The sequence below is a fragment of the Polypterus senegalus genome, chromosome 15 (genome assembly GCF_016835505.1).
Source record: "Polypterus senegalus isolate Bchr_013 chromosome 15, ASM1683550v1, whole genome shotgun sequence".
Classification (NCBI taxonomy): Eukaryota; Metazoa; Chordata; class Cladistia; order Polypteriformes; family Polypteridae; genus Polypterus; species Polypterus senegalus.
Window position 1 is genome coordinate 71,976,710 of NC_053168.1, and position 18,265 is coordinate 71,994,974.

Consider the following 18,265-nt stretch of genomic DNA (forward strand, 5'->3'; position numbering starts at 1 on the left):
TTTGATTTTGAAGAACAATAAAATGTTAAGTCCTTAATAGGGGGACGGGTGAATACTTTATGCTGGCACTGTAAGTGCTATTGTCAATACTAACTGAAGAAAGAATAATAAATATTTACAATTTACAGAATTATTCTATCTTACATTTTTTGATTATTTATTTAAGAAATACCAGAGGAGGGAGGTAACTACTGTAATAAATTTGTTAGGTGCCTCCTTATATTCAATAAACTGGTTCTGTAAATGTGTAGAAAATCTGATAAAAAAAATTCTAGTAGACATCAAGTAATTAGCAGCGTCAACATCAGGTCTCTTCAACTAATGTCTAGAAAACAGTAAATGCTGCAACTCACTTCGTAAACACAATTAATATATTAGTAAGACAAAACAAATGTTTCATGGAAATTGAAAGTTTTAGGTAGTAAATCATGTTGATTTTTATTGTATGTCCTAAAGGAGACATAAAGTACTACTCCACTATGAATGTCATGACAACTAATATTTAAAAGCAAAGTTTACAATTACTTTAAATCTAAAACAAGAAGACCTAAAAAAAAGGGGGCCTAAGGAAAATTAAAAGAAGAAAAGTTTAAAAAAGAATTTAAATGCCACCATATTACATATATACTGTACATGTGGTGCTTTGTCCTCAATCTTTGAAGTGATGTATGTATGTTCCTGTATTATATAAATAATTATTACTTCTTTAATATGAATACTCTAAATGCTACTTCATCATAAACACTTTCAAAGTTGGAAATTGACTTGCTTGACTGGGCCGCAATGTTAATCATAGGAAAAATATGGTTAATCATATAAATACAGTATGAAGCAAGTACCCTTGATCTGTTTGTCATAGTTACCCAGAGTCTAATTTAATAAAAATGTGGAAGGAATCCTGGATACCATTCTGTCACAGAGAAATTAAAATGTTCTCCTATACAGTTCCAGGTTAGATTTACTATACACACAACTACTGTGTCTCTTGGAAGGAAATGAGGTTTAATGAAAGAATCATGCACATCCTTGTTAAAGGCTCAGAGAATGTTTTGAATAAGTGAATCATGGTAGATATCCTTCCAGAAGACATAAATGATGCTGATGCACACTGCACATTTCTGCATTCTTCAGTAGTGGGTTGTGAACAACTTGTGAATAGTTTAATGCAAGTATATACAAACAGCATTACTAAGTATGTCTTATTTGGAAGTATGGTCGGCACGTTTTATGCAGTTGCTAATACTGTCATGACCATCGGGATATTTCCATAAAAATCCTGACAGACCATGTTTATGAAACTGGGTGACAGAAATTAAAGGAATGTTCCAAAAGATGGCCATACATAGTCAAGGGCAAAACACAGTAAGGAGATCAGTCATCACGTTTAACGGATTTTGCTAACATTGCAGTTAAGAAATAACTACATGTTAGTAGAATTTCCTAAGTAGTTCAGTACTCAAAAACAACGTTTTGCTGCAAAGTTTTTCCTTTTTCGTATTTTCAAACAAACTTCAGACACCTCTTTTTATTTTTCAACAAAGTTTAGACATCACTTATTGCCTGGCTATCTTTTTTGCCAGTGAAAGAAGGCAGAGGAAAAATGTCTGAAAATAGACTAAAAGATGGCTTTGGCAAAAACCTAGAATTAAAAATATGCAAAGCATCAAGTACTGGGACATTGAAGTAAAAGAAATCTTAGTCTGAAACAGGCCAAAACCCAAAAATCATAAACTGAGAGAACTAAATATTGGTATAATAATCGCTGACTGAATTCCGAGACTACTTTAAACATAGTAAACACACTGTCATGAATACATTTTTTTTTGGAAGTGGAATAGTTCAATCATGTTCTTTTAAACTTTCTGTACGATCACATCATCATTCCTCATTTACTGCTGTCACGTGATGGCATCAACTTATTGTTGCTTTCAACAATATGGCTGTCGATCCACAAAACATAAAGAAAGTAAAAATAAATACAAAATTTTATAATGTACCAAAGTTAGAATAAAACACAAAAAATCCACTAATATGTTGTAGGTTTACGATATGGTTGCCATAATGTCATGTGCACTTGCATCACATGTCTAACAACTGTCTTGCATCATAGCAACTAGACAAAAATGTCTCTGTCCATAAGTAACAAATGCACAAAGTTAGGAAATAAAGTAAGAAATTGGTGTCAAAAAGACATTTCCCACAATAACAGAAAATGTAATAAATTACGACACAAAAACAGGCATTATCTGTGTTTATATATAATACGCAACTGTGGCAGTTTGTTTCTCTGTCAAGGATTTTAAATCACCTGTAGCTTGCAAACAGTTTGACCTATTGACCTGAAATTTGGTACACATACTGTATACTACGTGACATTTATTACCCGCTTTCTGGGTGATGATTGACCTCCAAGGTTTTTCCTGTTTTTATTTTTATTTTATTTTATTGTAGAATCAACTCTCAGCAACGACATGCGTATGGGGGCCATTCTCCTCCCTACCAACAACCTTCGCCATCCCTTCCCCTACCTCTTCATACCTTAAATCATTCTTGAGGCAGATTGAAGCTGAAAAGTGCTAGCTTAAGTGAAAAATTAAAGAAAATGTACTAAGTGATTGCAACTCAAACACTGACTTAATAAGTTTCAACGCAAAAAGATGCTGACGAAAGAAAAGAAGAAGCAGGCCTCTAGGCTGGAGAAAAGAAGAGCAGTTCAGGAAGCAGCAAAAGCATCAACCTCTGAGCAAACAAATGCTAAATGTACAGACAGAGAGAATAAAAAGTATGAATGCTCAAGTCAAGTGTTTTTGTGCAGTGCATTGTTACTGATTTGTAATACTATTACTACTGCTACTACTACTACTACTACTACTACTACTACTACTACTACTACTACTACTAATAATAATAATAATAATAGTACATTTTATATAGCAAGTTTCCCATGCTCAAGGCACTTATGTGTTAATGTGATACCTGTAAAACGGATGCAGAATGTTCTCAAAGAATATTCCCATTGTAAAAGATTTTTCAATGTGCATTTGAAACATAAACCCAATTCTTGCCCTTAAAAGGATTGACCTTAAAAGGGCAGTTGAGAAGCAAGCAGAGGATGATTAAGGAAACGAGTGGTTAACAGTTCATGCAGAAATCATTGCCAAAAGCCAAAATCAACAAAACAAGTCCTTCAAATACCACCTGCCTGACCAGATATACAGAGTCTAAGTGAGAGAGTAATGTTTTTAATGTAGAGATCCAGGAGATACAGTATGTGTATTTAAAAGGGAAGCTAAGGTCAGTAACAAAAGTCAGTTCTATCTTTCAAACAAACTAAAGGCATAATTAGTAGTCAAAACCAAGAGTAAAGGATCAAAAAACTGGATAATCAAAAGGAGTAAAAGTTTTTTTAAAAAATCCGTAAAAGTCTAATATTTTACAGATGTTTGGAGTGAGCTTTAAACCATCACTCCATTGATGCCTCAGATGTTGCACATCCTACAGAACGGGATAAATGCTCTGACAACCGGAGATGCAAAATACCCTGAAACAGAGATCCCATAGGAAACAAATCTGGCGTTTTGGACATTATGGTAAAAAAATTCAACAAAAACTAATGAGAAAAATATTAATTCTTGAGAGATAAAACCCCTAAATCAGTGTATAAATTATGTAAATTCATTCTGGAAATCTCATAAAAAAATTAATAAAGGTACAGATCACAACAGTGGAGGAGTGGTTTCTGAACCTCAACTGTCAGGATTGCCTGGAAAATGATTGTGTAAACAAGACAAAAAATCATGAGCCTGGAGACCAACAAAGCAAACCCAAGATCAATCTCTAAGGCCATACTGCTACCATTGAATGAGGTATTCAACAATGAGACCATGACTGCATGAATTAAGGATAGATTGGATGTTGAGCTCATCTGAGCCATGCTACCTAACAGGATGGGTATGATGCACATCATAAGGACTGGAGTGAACAGGTTTCATCCTAGATGCATTAAATGTTGTATGAATTTTAAATTAGCTGGCAAAGTCAAACCATAAGACACAGGACCCACTCTTCTCCAAATCACATAAGAACCAATATAATGTGGTGCTAATCTGTGAGAAGGAACCTTCAGCCCTATTTTAAAAAGTGGGGCTGCTCTCCTTCTCCTTCAGACTCCCAATGGTTTGGTAGAAGCTTCTATCCTCACTAGGTTCTATGGTGCTAGCTTTCGCATCCACCACAACCCAGTGAAGTAATCTGACATGTTGGAAATGGATGAAGACCAAGAAGGGATGAATAAAAGATGAGGCTGGGATCCAAAAATCACTGAAATGGTGACGTTTTTAGTGTAGTATAAGTTAACACATTCTTAGAAAATACTGCTACAGGCAAGAATTCACTCCACAATTCTTGATGTGAATCAACTGTATAACATGGAGACTTCTCTAAATCCTGTTTAACTTCCTGTTTGGCCTTTGTCTCTATGAAATTCACATTTCTCCAATTCACAAAAAGAAGGTTTACTCTTAAAACACTTTTTTTAAATGTGTTTTATGTGTTTCCAAGTCTTTACAAAAAACATCAGAATATTGCCAATATATACCGAGATACACTGCTCAAAAAATTAAAGGAACACTTTAAAAACACATCTGATCTCAATGAGAAAATTATCCTGCTGGATATCTATGCTGATATGAACTGGGTAATGTGTTAGGAACGAAAGAATGCCACATTGTTTGATGGAAATGAAAATGATCAACCTACAGAGGGCTAAATTCAAAGACACCTGGGAAATCAAAGTGAAAAAATAATGCAGCAGGCTAGTCCATTTTGCCAAAATTTAATTGCAGCAACTCAGAATCGTACTCAGTAGTTTGTATGGCCCCCACATGCTTGTATGTATACCTGACAACGTCGGGGGATGCTCCTAATGAGACGACGGATGGTGTTCTGGGGGATCTCCTCCCAGATCTGGACCAAGGCATCAATGAACTCCTGGACATTCCGAGGTGAAACCTGGCGGCGTTGAATGGACCAAGATATAATGTCCTAGAGGTGTTCTACTGGATTTAGGTCAGGCGAACTTCGGGGCCAGTCAATGGTATCAATTAATTCATCCTCCAGGAACTGCCTGCATACTCTCTCCACATGAAGCATTGTCATGCACCAGGAGGAACCCAGGACCCACTGCACCAGCATAGGGTCTGACAATGGGTCCAAGGATTTCATCCTGATACCTAATGGCAGTCAAGGTGCCATTATCTAGCCTGTGCAGGTCTGTGCTTACCTCCATGGATATGCTTCCCCAGACCATCACTAAACCACCACCAAACTGGTCATGCTGAACGATGTTACAAGAAGCATAACGTTCTCCACGGCTTCTCCAGACCCTTTCATGTCAGTCACATGTGCTCAGGGTGAATCTGCTCTCATCTGTTAAAAGAAAAGGGCACCAATAGTGGACCTGCCAGTTCTAGTATTTTATTTCAAATGCCAATCAAACTCCATGGTGCTTGGCAGTGAGTACAGGGCCCACTAGAGGGCGTCGTGCCCTCAGGCCACCCTCATGAAGTCTGTTTCTGATTGTTTGGTCAAAGACATTCTCACTAGTGGCCTGCTGGAGGTCATTTTGTTGGGCTATGGCAGTGCTTATCCTGTTTCTCCTTGCCTAAAGGAGCAGATACCAATTCTGCTGATGGGTAAGGACCTTCCATGGCCCTGTGCAACTCTCCTAGAGTAACTGCGTGTCTCCTGGAATCTTCTCCATGCCCTTGAGACTGTGCTGGAGACACAGCAAACCTTCTGGCAATGACCATCCTGGAGAAGTTGGACTACCTGTGCAGCCTCTGTAGGGTCCAGGTATCGCCTCATGCTACCAGTAGTGACACTGACTGTAGCCAAATGCAAAACTAGTGAAGAAACAGTCAGAAAAGATGAGGAGGGAAAAATGTCAGTGGCCTCCACCTGTTAAACCATTCCTGTTTTGGGGGTCATCTCATTGTTGCCCCTCTAGTGCCTGTTGTTAATTTCAATAACACCAAAGCAGATGAAACTGATTAACAACCCCCTCTGCTACTTAACTGACCAGATCAATATATCAGAAGTTTCATCGACTTGATGCTGTCCTCTGATTAAAAAGTGTTCCTTTAATTTTTTTGAGCAGTTCTGATATTTTTCAAGATAGTAATATTGCCTGTAATGGCCTTTTACATTATTTACCATTTTTGGTGTTTTGTCTCCATCCATACTAAAAACATATTCTGGTTTATTGTCCAACATTATTTGTTATACCATCCTAATGTGGGCAGCATGATGGCCTCACAGTAAGGAGATCTGGGTTCTTTCCTGGGTCCTCCCCGCGTGGAGTTTGTATGTTCTCCCCGTGTCTGTGTGGGTTTCCTCCGGGTACAGTCCAAAGACATGCAGGTTAGGTGCATTGTTGATCCTAAATTGTCCCAAGTGTGTACTTGGTGTGTGTGTGTGCCCTGCAGATAGCTGGCGCCCTGCCTGAGATTTATTCCTGCCTTGTGCCCTATGTTGGCAGGGATAGGCTCCAGCAGACCCCTGTGACCCTGTGTTAGGATACAGTGGGTTGGAAAATGACTGGCTGACTAACCACCTTATTGTTCAATGATTTATTTCAATATTGCACTTTTCTTTTGTTTTTTAAACATAACGTAGCACTATTGTCGATAAAATGTTGATTGAGCATAAAAGGTCGTTGCATCTCTTCGCCAGTTTTTTACTGGATAATCTTTGAAGCATTTCCATCATTACAGTACATATCAATTTTATTTAAATGTTTTATGTTTGAAATACTGGAGGGAATAGAGAATTACTGTTCTCTTTATTACAATAATTATTTGAAATAATATAACTGCAGTTCCTTTCCTCTATTTTGCCTAAAGGTTGTCTCATTAATACATTTTCCTGTTAGTTTTAATGCCTATATCTGCTATAATATACTCTACATATAATATTGTTTTGTCCTATACAATATTCATTCAATTAGCATTTGGAAAAGGTGTTGTGGTAATACCCCCGTGGAAAGAGCTCATTAAAATCAGAAAGTGATTGATGATTGATTAATACTTAAACTGTTTAGGAAAGAATAATGATTTTTCCTAAATGAACATTGCATGCTGTTGTGTGCCTGCTCGCATTACGTATTCTTGTGTAGATTTACACTAAGTCTGTCACCTTTTATTTTATAGCCAAAGTAAGTTTTCACTCACCTGTCATTAATGACAGATGAAATTACAATGATGATGCTTCTATCCCAGTATTAACTGAGAAAATTAGTATGCTGTTCTTCCATAACCCCTTAACTATCAGAGAGAAAAGACAGAAGAGTTCCATGTCACTGCGTCAAGAAGCAGTTCAGATAAATTAAAGATCTGCAGCCTCACTCATCAAAATGAGCCTCCTGAATATGAACAAGTTATTAAATTTTCATCAGAAACACTCTCTCTCGAAAGCTGAATGCAAAGCCTAGTCATCATTATCCACCTTGCTAGAATGGTAAGGTGACTCAACCTGGATATATAGTGGTAATTAGAATTCCACATTCATACAAGTGGTAGTATTAACTTCTAGGCCATTTGAATCGTTAGTAAATATTTAAACAGGGAAGGCAGAAGGCAGTAACTACTTAGACTACCAGACTTTCTGGAAGTTGTCATCCTGTATTTGTTTCAAATCTGCGGACAGTTACTCACAAGCGGACTGACTGGTATGTTTATAAAGTGTCATCACAGCACCTTTACCTATTGAGCAGTTCTGAATTCTCTAAGGTGTTTAAGTTGCTGCTGGAATGTTAATGTTAAAAATGTTAGATTGGAATGTTAAAGACTGTGTTATATACATTTTCCATAGCAACATAATATTTTAAGAATGAACTTTTTGAAATATCGATCACCGTAATGTTCACTTATTGTGGTAATAGATTTAAAATTACAGTTGATTACTATTTTATTTGCAGATATGTGTCACAAAGATGTCTACTCGAAATTGTCAGGGAATGGACTCGGTGATCAAACACCTGGACACTATTCCTGAAGACAAAAAGGTCAGGGTGCAAAGAACACAGAGCAGCTTTGATCCTTTCGAGAAACCAACAAATCAGGTGAAGAGAGTCCATTCGGAAAATAATGCCTGCATTAACTTCAAGGGCTCCTCAGCAGGGAAAGAATCTCCAAAAGTACGGCGACATTCAAGTCCGAGTTCGGTAAGTGACACCTGCCTTGATTTCCAGCTGCTCAGCCCGAATTCAATTTATTTATTTACAATATTTGATAAAAGAAGAGATATTATTTAGACCTACCTTCCAATTCTATTCTATCTGGGTAAATTATTGAAATTAATCTGTTCAAGGTGCACATCAAAGAACAAAGAGAAAGATAGTATAATATTCTAGTGTATCTTAAGGTGTGCGAATCAATTCCTGAAACACTCCTATAAATCTATAGTTGTGTGATATAATCACTGGAAGCTAAATGAATAAAATTATTAAACTGGAAAATATTTTCTTTCTTAAAGTGTCTGTATTTTTTTAGGCTGTCCTTTTATAATTTTGTTCGCTAATAAAATAACTCAGTACCCGCAAAACATCTTGTCCTATTTGACTTTTAAATTGCAGTTTAAACACTGAATCTATTTAGAATGTCCCTTATTTTGAACTGGAAGATTAAACACAGTACAGTTTGCCCATATGGTGTGGCTGCCTCATGGGGTCTCTTAACACGTTTCCAACAGATGACCTTTTCTGTTAAAGTGAAAGAGTGAATTTAATCCTTACCAAAATAAATGCTATATTGTAAGACAATTTTGAGACATGTCTGCCACAGTCATTTACATTTCTGCTTTAAAAAGATGAGTGTTATTGGATAGCATCTTGCAAGCACAATTATTAGTCAATTTATCATTCTATTGCATTTTTGGTTGTCTTCTCTATTATTAGTAAGTTTTTTTGTACATTTTCCAAGAACAGTAATTGAGCCATTGAAAGGTACTGTTACTGCTGAGATTAATGCCTGAAGACCTCTTAGTCAGATGTGGATTCATGTATTTAATTTGTATTCAAGGTTCTATTCACTATTTTTATATCAGTATTAGGCACAACTGGTAGAATGAAAATGCACGTGGATTGTCTTTGTCTATTTTCTAATCTGACAAGTTCATGGTGTTCAAGGTGAACAGGAGCCTCTGTGGCGTCAGGTTCACGGCAGCAGTCCATTATAGGACGTCTTCCTGTACACACTGACACTCACTCAAACTTGTCCAATTAAAAATGTCCAGTGAACGTAACCTGCATTTTTTGGGATGAACGAGGAAAATTTACAATGGATTTAGAAAGCATTACAATTCCTTCACTTACTGTACACTTTATTATATTGTAAATTTAATTTTAAATAGATAAATTAGCCATTTGTGCCCATCAATCTGCACTCAAAAACCCATAATGACAAAGTGAAAACATGTTTTTAGAATTGTTTGCAAATTTCATTCAGACATTTAATTTGGTAACTTTGTAGGTGTCCCTTAGGAAGCAATTACAGCTTTGAGTTTTCTTAGGAAAGACTCTATAAACTTTTCATATTTGGATTTCGGCAGATTATCCCATTCTTCCTTTCAGATCCTCTTAAGTTTCATTAGATTGTATGGGAAACATCTGTAAACCTGCCATCTTCAAGTCTTTTACTGGTTTTCTATGGGGTTCAAGTCTGACTTTGTCTGGGATACTCAACGATACTTAGTTGTTCCGAAGCCACTCCAGCATGGTCTTAGTCTTGGGATCCCAGTATACTTAAAGGTGAACAGTTGCTCCAGTCTGAGGTCATGTGCACTCTGGAGCAGGTTTTCATCACGGTCCTCTCTGTATTTGGCTGCCTTCATTCTTTCCTCATTTCTGACCAGTCACCCTGTTCTTGCCGCTGATAAGTATCCTCATAGCTTGATACTGCCACCACCCTGTTTCACCTGTAAAACAAAAAAGAGGAGACAGAAAAAAGTTGGTCGATGAAAAGGTGAAACAACAATAGGTCTTTACAGACTTGAGTCCAAAACAAAAGTGAGGCAGAACTGACGTTTTTATGAGGTAGATTCTTATGATGGCCTGCAGTGGGAAAGAGGAGAAAGAGTTAGAGTACAGCACCATCCCCCTGTTTGGTGGAGAAACACATTTATTTGGGCCTGCAAACTGGTGTGTGACACACCATAGAGATTATAATAGGCAGGTTAAGAGCAGTGCCTAGTCATCACCAGACATAGTGCTTGGAGTTCTGCCCGAAGAGTTCATTTTTTGTCTCATCAGACCAGATAATCTTTTTCCTCATGCTTTTCAATCTTGAAGCCGACTGCCATATACCTTTTCTTAAGAGTGGCTTCAATCTAGGTACTTTACCATAACCACCTGATTGATTGGGTGCTACTGACAAGGTTCTTCCATTTGAATAGAGGACTTCTGAAGTTGTTAGAGTGACCAGTGGGTTCTTGGTCACTTCCTCATCCAAGACCCTTTTTGCCTGGTTACTCAGTTTGGCCAAGTAGGAAGTCTAGGAAGTGTTGTGGTGCTTCCAAACTACTCCCATGTCACAATTATTGAGGTTACTATGCTGCTAGGAACACTCAAAGCTTTAGAAAGGGATTTATACCATTGTCCTGATCTATAGCTCACCAGGATTTTATCACAGACGTCCACAATGTGTTCCCTGGACTTTATGGCTTGTTTTTGTTGTGACAAACAGTGTAAACTGTGTGACTTTCTATACATAGGAGTGTACCTTTCTTAAACTATGTCCAAATAATGCACTTTGCCACAGGTGGACTCCAATCACAATCTAGACACATCTCAAGGAGAGTTAAAGCAAAGATGAAGCATCTGACCACAATTTGGAGTGGCACGACAGAGTCTGAATATTTATATGCATGTGAGATTTCATTTTTAATACATTTTCTAAAAACATGTTTTCACTTTGTCATTATGGATTATTGATTGAGATTGATGGCCAAAAAAGGCAAATTTATCCAGGTAAATTCAATATACATCACAGAGGGTGAAAGGGTCTGAATAATTTCTGGATCCACTTTACCTGGAAAAAATCAACCCAGCAATTGGGGGAACATACCTGTGAGACAACAGTTTATACTCCTGTCCCCACTTGCCTTCATTAATTCTTAATTTTTGTCTTGAATTATTTTATATTCTGAAATATCAGTCTCTTACATTTACTAGAGTATGCTCCTCTCTATTTAGATCTGGAAAGAATAAACACACAAATTGTACAAGCTTACAATAAATAGGTGTTCATTTATCTCCATTTTTTTCCTCAACCTGAGCTGTGGATTAGATTGTATCAACAGTTGAGTAGAAAACTCAAATGCTTGTAATCTTAGATAGGACACCAGTCCATCACAGGACATATCCACACGTACTTGTCTTTGGGATGCCGAAAGAAGACATATGAAAATATGGAGAACATGTCAACTCCACACCAATGGTATTGACTAAAAACTGTATGCTTAGAGCTTTGAGGCAGTGCTACTGGAAAGATCTGGAAATTAAAGAAGGTGCTTTTTTAAGTTAAAAAATATTAAAATGAAGTATCTGACTTACCAAGATCATGTTGTAAAACTCTGCTGACTAAATCAGTGCTGTAAAAATGTAACAAGCAAGAAACTTGGGGAATGAGGGAGTTTTGTCTTTTTTGTTGTTACCATGCAAAGATTGACTTTTTGGCCCAATTTTCTTTTGTGAAGTTGTATTTCTTTTTGGTAATGCCAAGATTATAAACTTTGTTTAAATGTTTTCACTTGTCACTATTTAGTCAATTTTTCATTAGTCCTAAAGTGTCATAAATTTATAAGTACGGTATATACTCATGTATAGGTCAAGTGTCATAAAATCAGACCCTGACTTATACACCCTTTCAAAAATACGACACTTACATTTTTTTTTACATCTTCTTGCCTCCTCCAATCTCGCACCAGTTTCTCAGACACATCGAATTTTGTTGCAGCAGCGCAGTTACCAATTTCTTTCACAACTTCAATGACTTTTAATTTAAAACCAGGTTCATATTTTCTTCTGATCGAACGCTCCATCGTAGATAAGAGATGATCTCACAATAAAGGTGTATGAGGGTGTGAGATACGAAAAACACAAATTAATGCAAATGTCGCTTTAGAATAGTTCGGTTATTACCGTGTGGTCATGTAGGCACAATACATAGAAAAAAAAGGCAGTGTGCTCCGTGGTTACTCTCTCAGGTGGGCGTTAGTATATCATAATCTCTTGGACCAATAGCGTGAGTTTTCCACATTTGACTTATATGACCAACATTATAAAATACCAGAAATTATACAGTAATATCAAGCCCAGACTTATCCACAGGAGAACTTAAATGAGACTATATACAGTATCTATAACTTGTGGACAAAGTGTCCGCAGCACAAAACAAGGGTAGGCCTCACGAATGCTTTTTAAACAGATGGAGGAATGCTCCCTTATAACACAAGAGAAAAAGGAACTCAGCAGTTGGCATGATGGCTGGACCTTGAGACCAGAGATGGCAACATCTTCTGGCGACTAGAGGGCACACAGCCTGTTTTGTAATGTGTGGGGCCACTAACCAGGAAGTGTTGGAGACCGAGAGGAGATTAAATGCTTGGCCATGCAGGGACAATGCAGTAATAAAGGATGTTCTAGCCCAGTTTCCTTGATGGTGAAAAAGGCTACTCTGAGTTTGAAAGTAATTGAAAAACTTGGCCGAAGGTGACAGCAGGAATGTATTTTATCATTTTGTTCTTTATCATGGTGCAGGAGAGCTCGCGGCACATGACAACACAACTACTACTATATTACTACTATTAACTGATACCCGAACTTCACTTTAAAATGTATTTTTAAATACCTGATCTTACCTATTCCTTACAAAGCGCAGACAGTAAAATGGTGTATACAATATGCCATTAAAGGCTATTCATGTGGTAGTGGAGCTAAAGTCGTTGAAAAGTTATCTGTTATGTCTTCTACCAGCAGGAGAAAAATTCAAAGAGTGTGGTAATTTGTAGGTTGTGGCTTTTTATTAAAAGACAGACTTGAAGATCTGTTTGTGTTTGGCATTTTCTGAGATAAACTGCTGGAAGGTTCTTTTTTTCTGTCTGTCTCAGTGGATATGGCCACCTATCTCTGTGAACACCTTCGCACACTTATTCAGTTTTTAGGAAATCACATTGACATAAGCAAAACTGGTTTAGTTGTAATTTGTCAGTTTTTACACAAGCAAGAATACAAATCAATTCTCCCATGCATTATCAGAACAATTTCCAGTATTCCTCAGATGATGAATATAGATTATTCATCACCTGCACCCTTGTGGCTGCTGTCTATGAGATGCTTAGAGACTTGCACCTCAGACATATTTAGTCAGTTTGCTTTTCCATTCCTGAGGCAGTACAATATGATAATAAGTATTCATTTGGGAGACAGACAACCCTTAGCACCTCTTAAATATCAATGTTTTACCTTACATAGATTATTTCTTGACATTTTTAAGTGAATAAAGCTGGAGCTTTTAAAAAGTATTAGGGACCCTGTCTCCAGCTCATTTGTAAAACACATTTTAAAACAATTGAATCAATTAAATATTAATACTGGAGTGTTTTTTTTTTTACATGCAGTGAAGGATAGAAATTATCTTCATGAATTGTAACATGTCCTGAGGAAGAAAGAATAAGACTGCTGCTGGTAACGGAATGAATTACGTGCAGTTACTCTTTATACAATACACAGTCTACAAATACGTTAAGGCACATATAAATTACTTGTAGAAACATATAAAAATGAAATATTGGAATTCTGTAAGTTTTCAATACAGTTTTTTAAAATTCAGATACTGTCTGTATGCGCCATGGTTTCCTGTGAACAAGTAGTCGAGCCAATCAGAGCTCATTTTCTGGCACTTTCTAGATTGGATGAGCTTGTAGGCAGCTGGATTTCAGTTTCAGGTTACATTCTTCAATTCTGTAGATTGAAAACAAATCCCTGGGTTATTCAATAGTGTACATGAAAACTTTGAAGCATGCCATGGCCTTAACAATATGTGAAGGAAACTATGTATGAATGGACAGAAGGAGCCACTGTGCAAATAACTGTATATAAGGCATTAAGGAAAGATGAACCCAATCCATACGTACATTCAGACTACTGTATTAAGTGTCTATTTGGTGCACTTGTGTTGGTGACACCCTTGATTAATTATTACAACTTACTGATTGATTGTCTTCCAATAAGGTAAATGTTTTTGAATTTAGAAAAATAATAGCTACATTAGCTGTCATTATGAACTTGTTTTTGTATGTATGGAGGCAATTGCAAAGACCTATCTCACATTCAATTGTGTAAACACAGCTAAATAAAAAAAACACCTTAGATACATAAAGGTATGTCTATTTAAAATATAGCTTACGCAGTCAATAAATCATTTTAAAGTATACAAAAAATTCTGTATTTTTTCATCCCGTATGAAAATGAACAATTCTTTGTTTTTTTTTTCTTAATTTTCTCTTTTTTAGTGTCATTTGGGTACCTGTTTAGCCATTTGACTTTCTAATGGGGGCCTACGCTAATGAAAGGTCATCTTTGGCAGAATTTTTTTTTTATCATTTTTATCATTCTTTACTTTGCATCACACAACATCCTTCTTTTTCAATTGATATTAATGATATACGTTTCTTCATAAATGTCACCATTTCTGCTCTGCTGACTGGTGTCTGTGTAAACTGTTGAATTTTAAAAAAAATAAGATTTGCAGTCTCAATGGATGTGACCTTTTCAAAAGGGAATTCCAAATGTTTTCCAAAAGAAGAGCTTTTCTTTTCCTCAACTCTGCCTGCCAGCAAATGTGCAATAATAGGCTTGTGCTTGGAGCATAAAAATTAGCCTACAATTTTGAAGTATTGCGATTTAGGTTGATGTTGCACTTGGCTGCATTTTATTTATCTGCTTACAGTATGAGTTTTGTAATCCTATAGCTCTGTATTTTCACTGGATAAATAAATACAAAGAAAGGTAAAATCATACATTATACTTATACAATACAAACTGAACATACAGTACCTAATCTTAAATTCCAAAATCAAAAACGTTTTGAGCGCAGACATGATGCCTTAAGTGGCTAGTTGCACCGTGTGGGGCTATGACCAATTTTCCTTCTTTTTTTTAACAGATGAGTGGCTGTGAATCCCCTGTAAAGTATCCAGCATTGTGAGCCACCAACACACAAACAATGAGCAAGAAATGGGGTGGCGTAGAGTTTTGAGAGTTGCTGGTGCAGTACCAAAATGTTTGATAACAGCCGTGCGGCACTTCCAAACTGTTGTGCAGAGAGGAAGGAATAGCACAATAACAGCGGCATGGCACACAGGCACACCACTTAGAGGAAACATAGGCTGTGATGCTCTTTTGATGCCAGTTTGTGATTAATTATCATCACCACCAGATCTACATGCAGCAACCTTTTAATCAAAACACAGCATTGTAGGTGGAGGTGGAGATTGAAGCCTGCCATTTTGTGTCGTTGCTGTTGTTTAACAGCTGATACAGATATTCTGCTGATGCTGCTCTGCCCAAACTTTGGTTCATCCATCCATCCATCCATTATCCAACTCGCTTTATCCTAACTACAGTGTCACGGGGGTCTGCTGGAGCCAATCCCAGCCAACACAGGGCACAAGGCAGGAAACAAACCCTGGGCAAGGTGCCAGCCCACCGCAGAACTTTGGTTCATTTACAAAATTATTAAAAGCTTCAGGCTATGTGTATAAGGTGTATATAAAACATAAATTAATTTTGTGTTTAGATGAGGGTCATATCCCCAAGATATCTTATTATGTATATGCAAATATTCCAAAATCTGAAGTACTTCTGGTCCCAGGCATTTTGAATTAAGAATGCTCAACCTGCATTCTCATATATTGTCTATCACCTCTGAAAAAAACACAATTTTGTATACACTTGAATATTGGAATCAGAATTCACTTTACCAAGTAGGTACACTAATGTGTACTAGGAATTTGTCTTGATAGATTGGGTGTAACATACAAGCACAACACAAAATACAGTAACAACATATTTAACACAAAAAGACCAACAAAAGACGGACCACCAAACTACCGTTACCGCCATCCTAGGTGCCAGTCAGAGATGGACATGGAATGAGTGAAGAGCTGCTTTGGCGTGCATCTGATAAAACAAAATTAGGTAAATGTTAATCTCACACTGACTACAATGAAAGGAAAGTTAGAAACACCATTTTTCTGCTGTATAGCCTTCATCAACACAGCTGAAACAATATAATAAAATATAATATAACTAGGGCGGCACGGTGGCACAGTGGTAGCGCTGCTGCCTCGCAGTTAGAAGACCCGGGTTTGCTTCCCGGGTCCTCCCTGCGTGGAGTTTGCATGTTCTCCCCGTGTCTGCGTGGGTTTCCTCCGGGCACTCCGGTTTCCTCCCACAGATGGATAATATAACTAGCCATCCCCTGTGGCTCTACCTGTGCAGTAGTGAAACAGGACAAACTTTAAAAATCAATAAACCAACAGGCATCGTTAGCTAAGCACAGGCAAGGTGAGGAGGGCCCTGTCCCTACTCCTGACGTCACGCTTCCTCTGCACACAGCCTCTGTCTCAGATTAGTGCAAATATATTGCTCCTGCAAGTGAAGTATGATTCTTAGCACGATGAGAAAAGTCACAAAATCAACCGGAATGTTCAAGCAAATTATAGAAAAAAAATCCATTTTAGTAGTCCTCTCATTCGCTAGCTAAGCGGAGGTAAAGTACACTCCCTGACACCGGCGAGTGAGTGAGGAGGGTCCCACCCCCTGCCCCCCTCCCCTGGGTTCGCTGCGTCTCTCTCTTGGATGCACACAAATAAATCGGTACCGCAAGCAAACTATGATACACAGTGTCATGAGAGAAGTCACAAAATCAGCTGGAAAGTTCAAGCAAATTATAGAAAAAAACCTGATCTAAAAATGTTAAGTAGTTTTCTTGTGAACGCGGACAGACATACAGACAGACAGATGTTGGATTTTATATATGGAGAGATATAATATACAACCTCAGCTCAGATGGAATGACTTAGAAAACAAGTACAAATAAAAACAGTGATTTCAAAATTCACTGCAGTATAAGGACAGTATATTTAAAGTTTAGTTTGGTCAACTTCATTTTTTTGAAAAAATATTCATTCTTACCATTGCGGGCCTGCAACACGTTACAAAAAAATGTGGGTTGGACAATTTTAGGTCAGTAATGAGTTAAATAAAAAAAAGAATGCCGTGAGTAGAAACAGATGATGTTCAACAGGTGATTGTAATCAAGCTTTGGTACAAAAGCTGCATACAGGAAAGGGTTAATCCTTTAGGAGCGAAGGTGGGCCGAGGATTTTTCCACAGATGTGTGAGAAAATCATTTAAAAGTTTAAGAACAGTGTTTCACAAATTCAAATTGGAAGGGATTTGGGTAGTTGATCCTGAGTAATACATAATATAATTAAAACATTCAAGGAATCTGGAGACATTTCAGTGCATAGAGGATAAGGATGCAAGCTTTCACTGACTGCCTTTCATCGATCCCTCAGATGGCACTTCAGTAGATAATCAGTAGTTAATATAACCACATGGGCTCAGGAGTGCTTTGGCCAACCTTTATCAAGTAACACAATACATAGATACATCCACAAATTAGGGTTACAACTGTACTATGCAAAAAGGAAGCCCTACATTAACAGTATCCAAAAGCATTACTGACATGAAAAGCAGTTAATGATTTGGTTGATATGTTTTAAACTATGACTTGATAAAACCATGACTAAGTTAAATGCACCACATTCATATGCATTACATTGCAATGTAGTTGACATGTTGGATTACATTTAATTTTGTCACAAATATTCTTCAATAGTTACCAACTCCAAGTCCAGAAGCCAGCATCTGTGATGGTATGAGGTTGTGTCAGTGCCCTTGGCAAGGGTAATTTGCACTTCTGTGAAGACATCATTAATGCTGAAAAATACATACAGTTTTTGCAGCAACATATGCTGCCTTCAAGTCAACATCTCTTTGATGAACTCCCGTACATATTTCAGCAAAGACAAGGCAAAACATTATTCTGCACACATTAAACAGACATAGCTGCATAACTGTTCAGCGTGCAGTCATGACCTGTCCCCAAATGAGATTGTGTGGCACGTTTTGAAAGGCAAA

At 37.3% G+C, this 18,265-nt stretch overlaps 1 protein-coding gene across 3 annotated transcripts in view; it reads left to right on the forward strand.

The window, feature by feature from the left end:
* cdk14 (cyclin-dependent kinase 14) overlaps positions 1-18,265 on the forward strand; it is an 891,964-nt gene that overhangs the window by 230,563 nt on the left and 643,136 nt on the right. For all 3 annotated transcript variants that reach the window (XM_039736967.1, XM_039736966.1, XM_039736968.1), the window contains one exon: positions 7,976-8,221. In XM_039736967.1, coding sequence (XP_039592901.1) covers positions 7,976-8,221 — 246 coding nt within the window. The remainder of the gene's footprint in view (positions 1-7,975; positions 8,222-18,265) is intronic.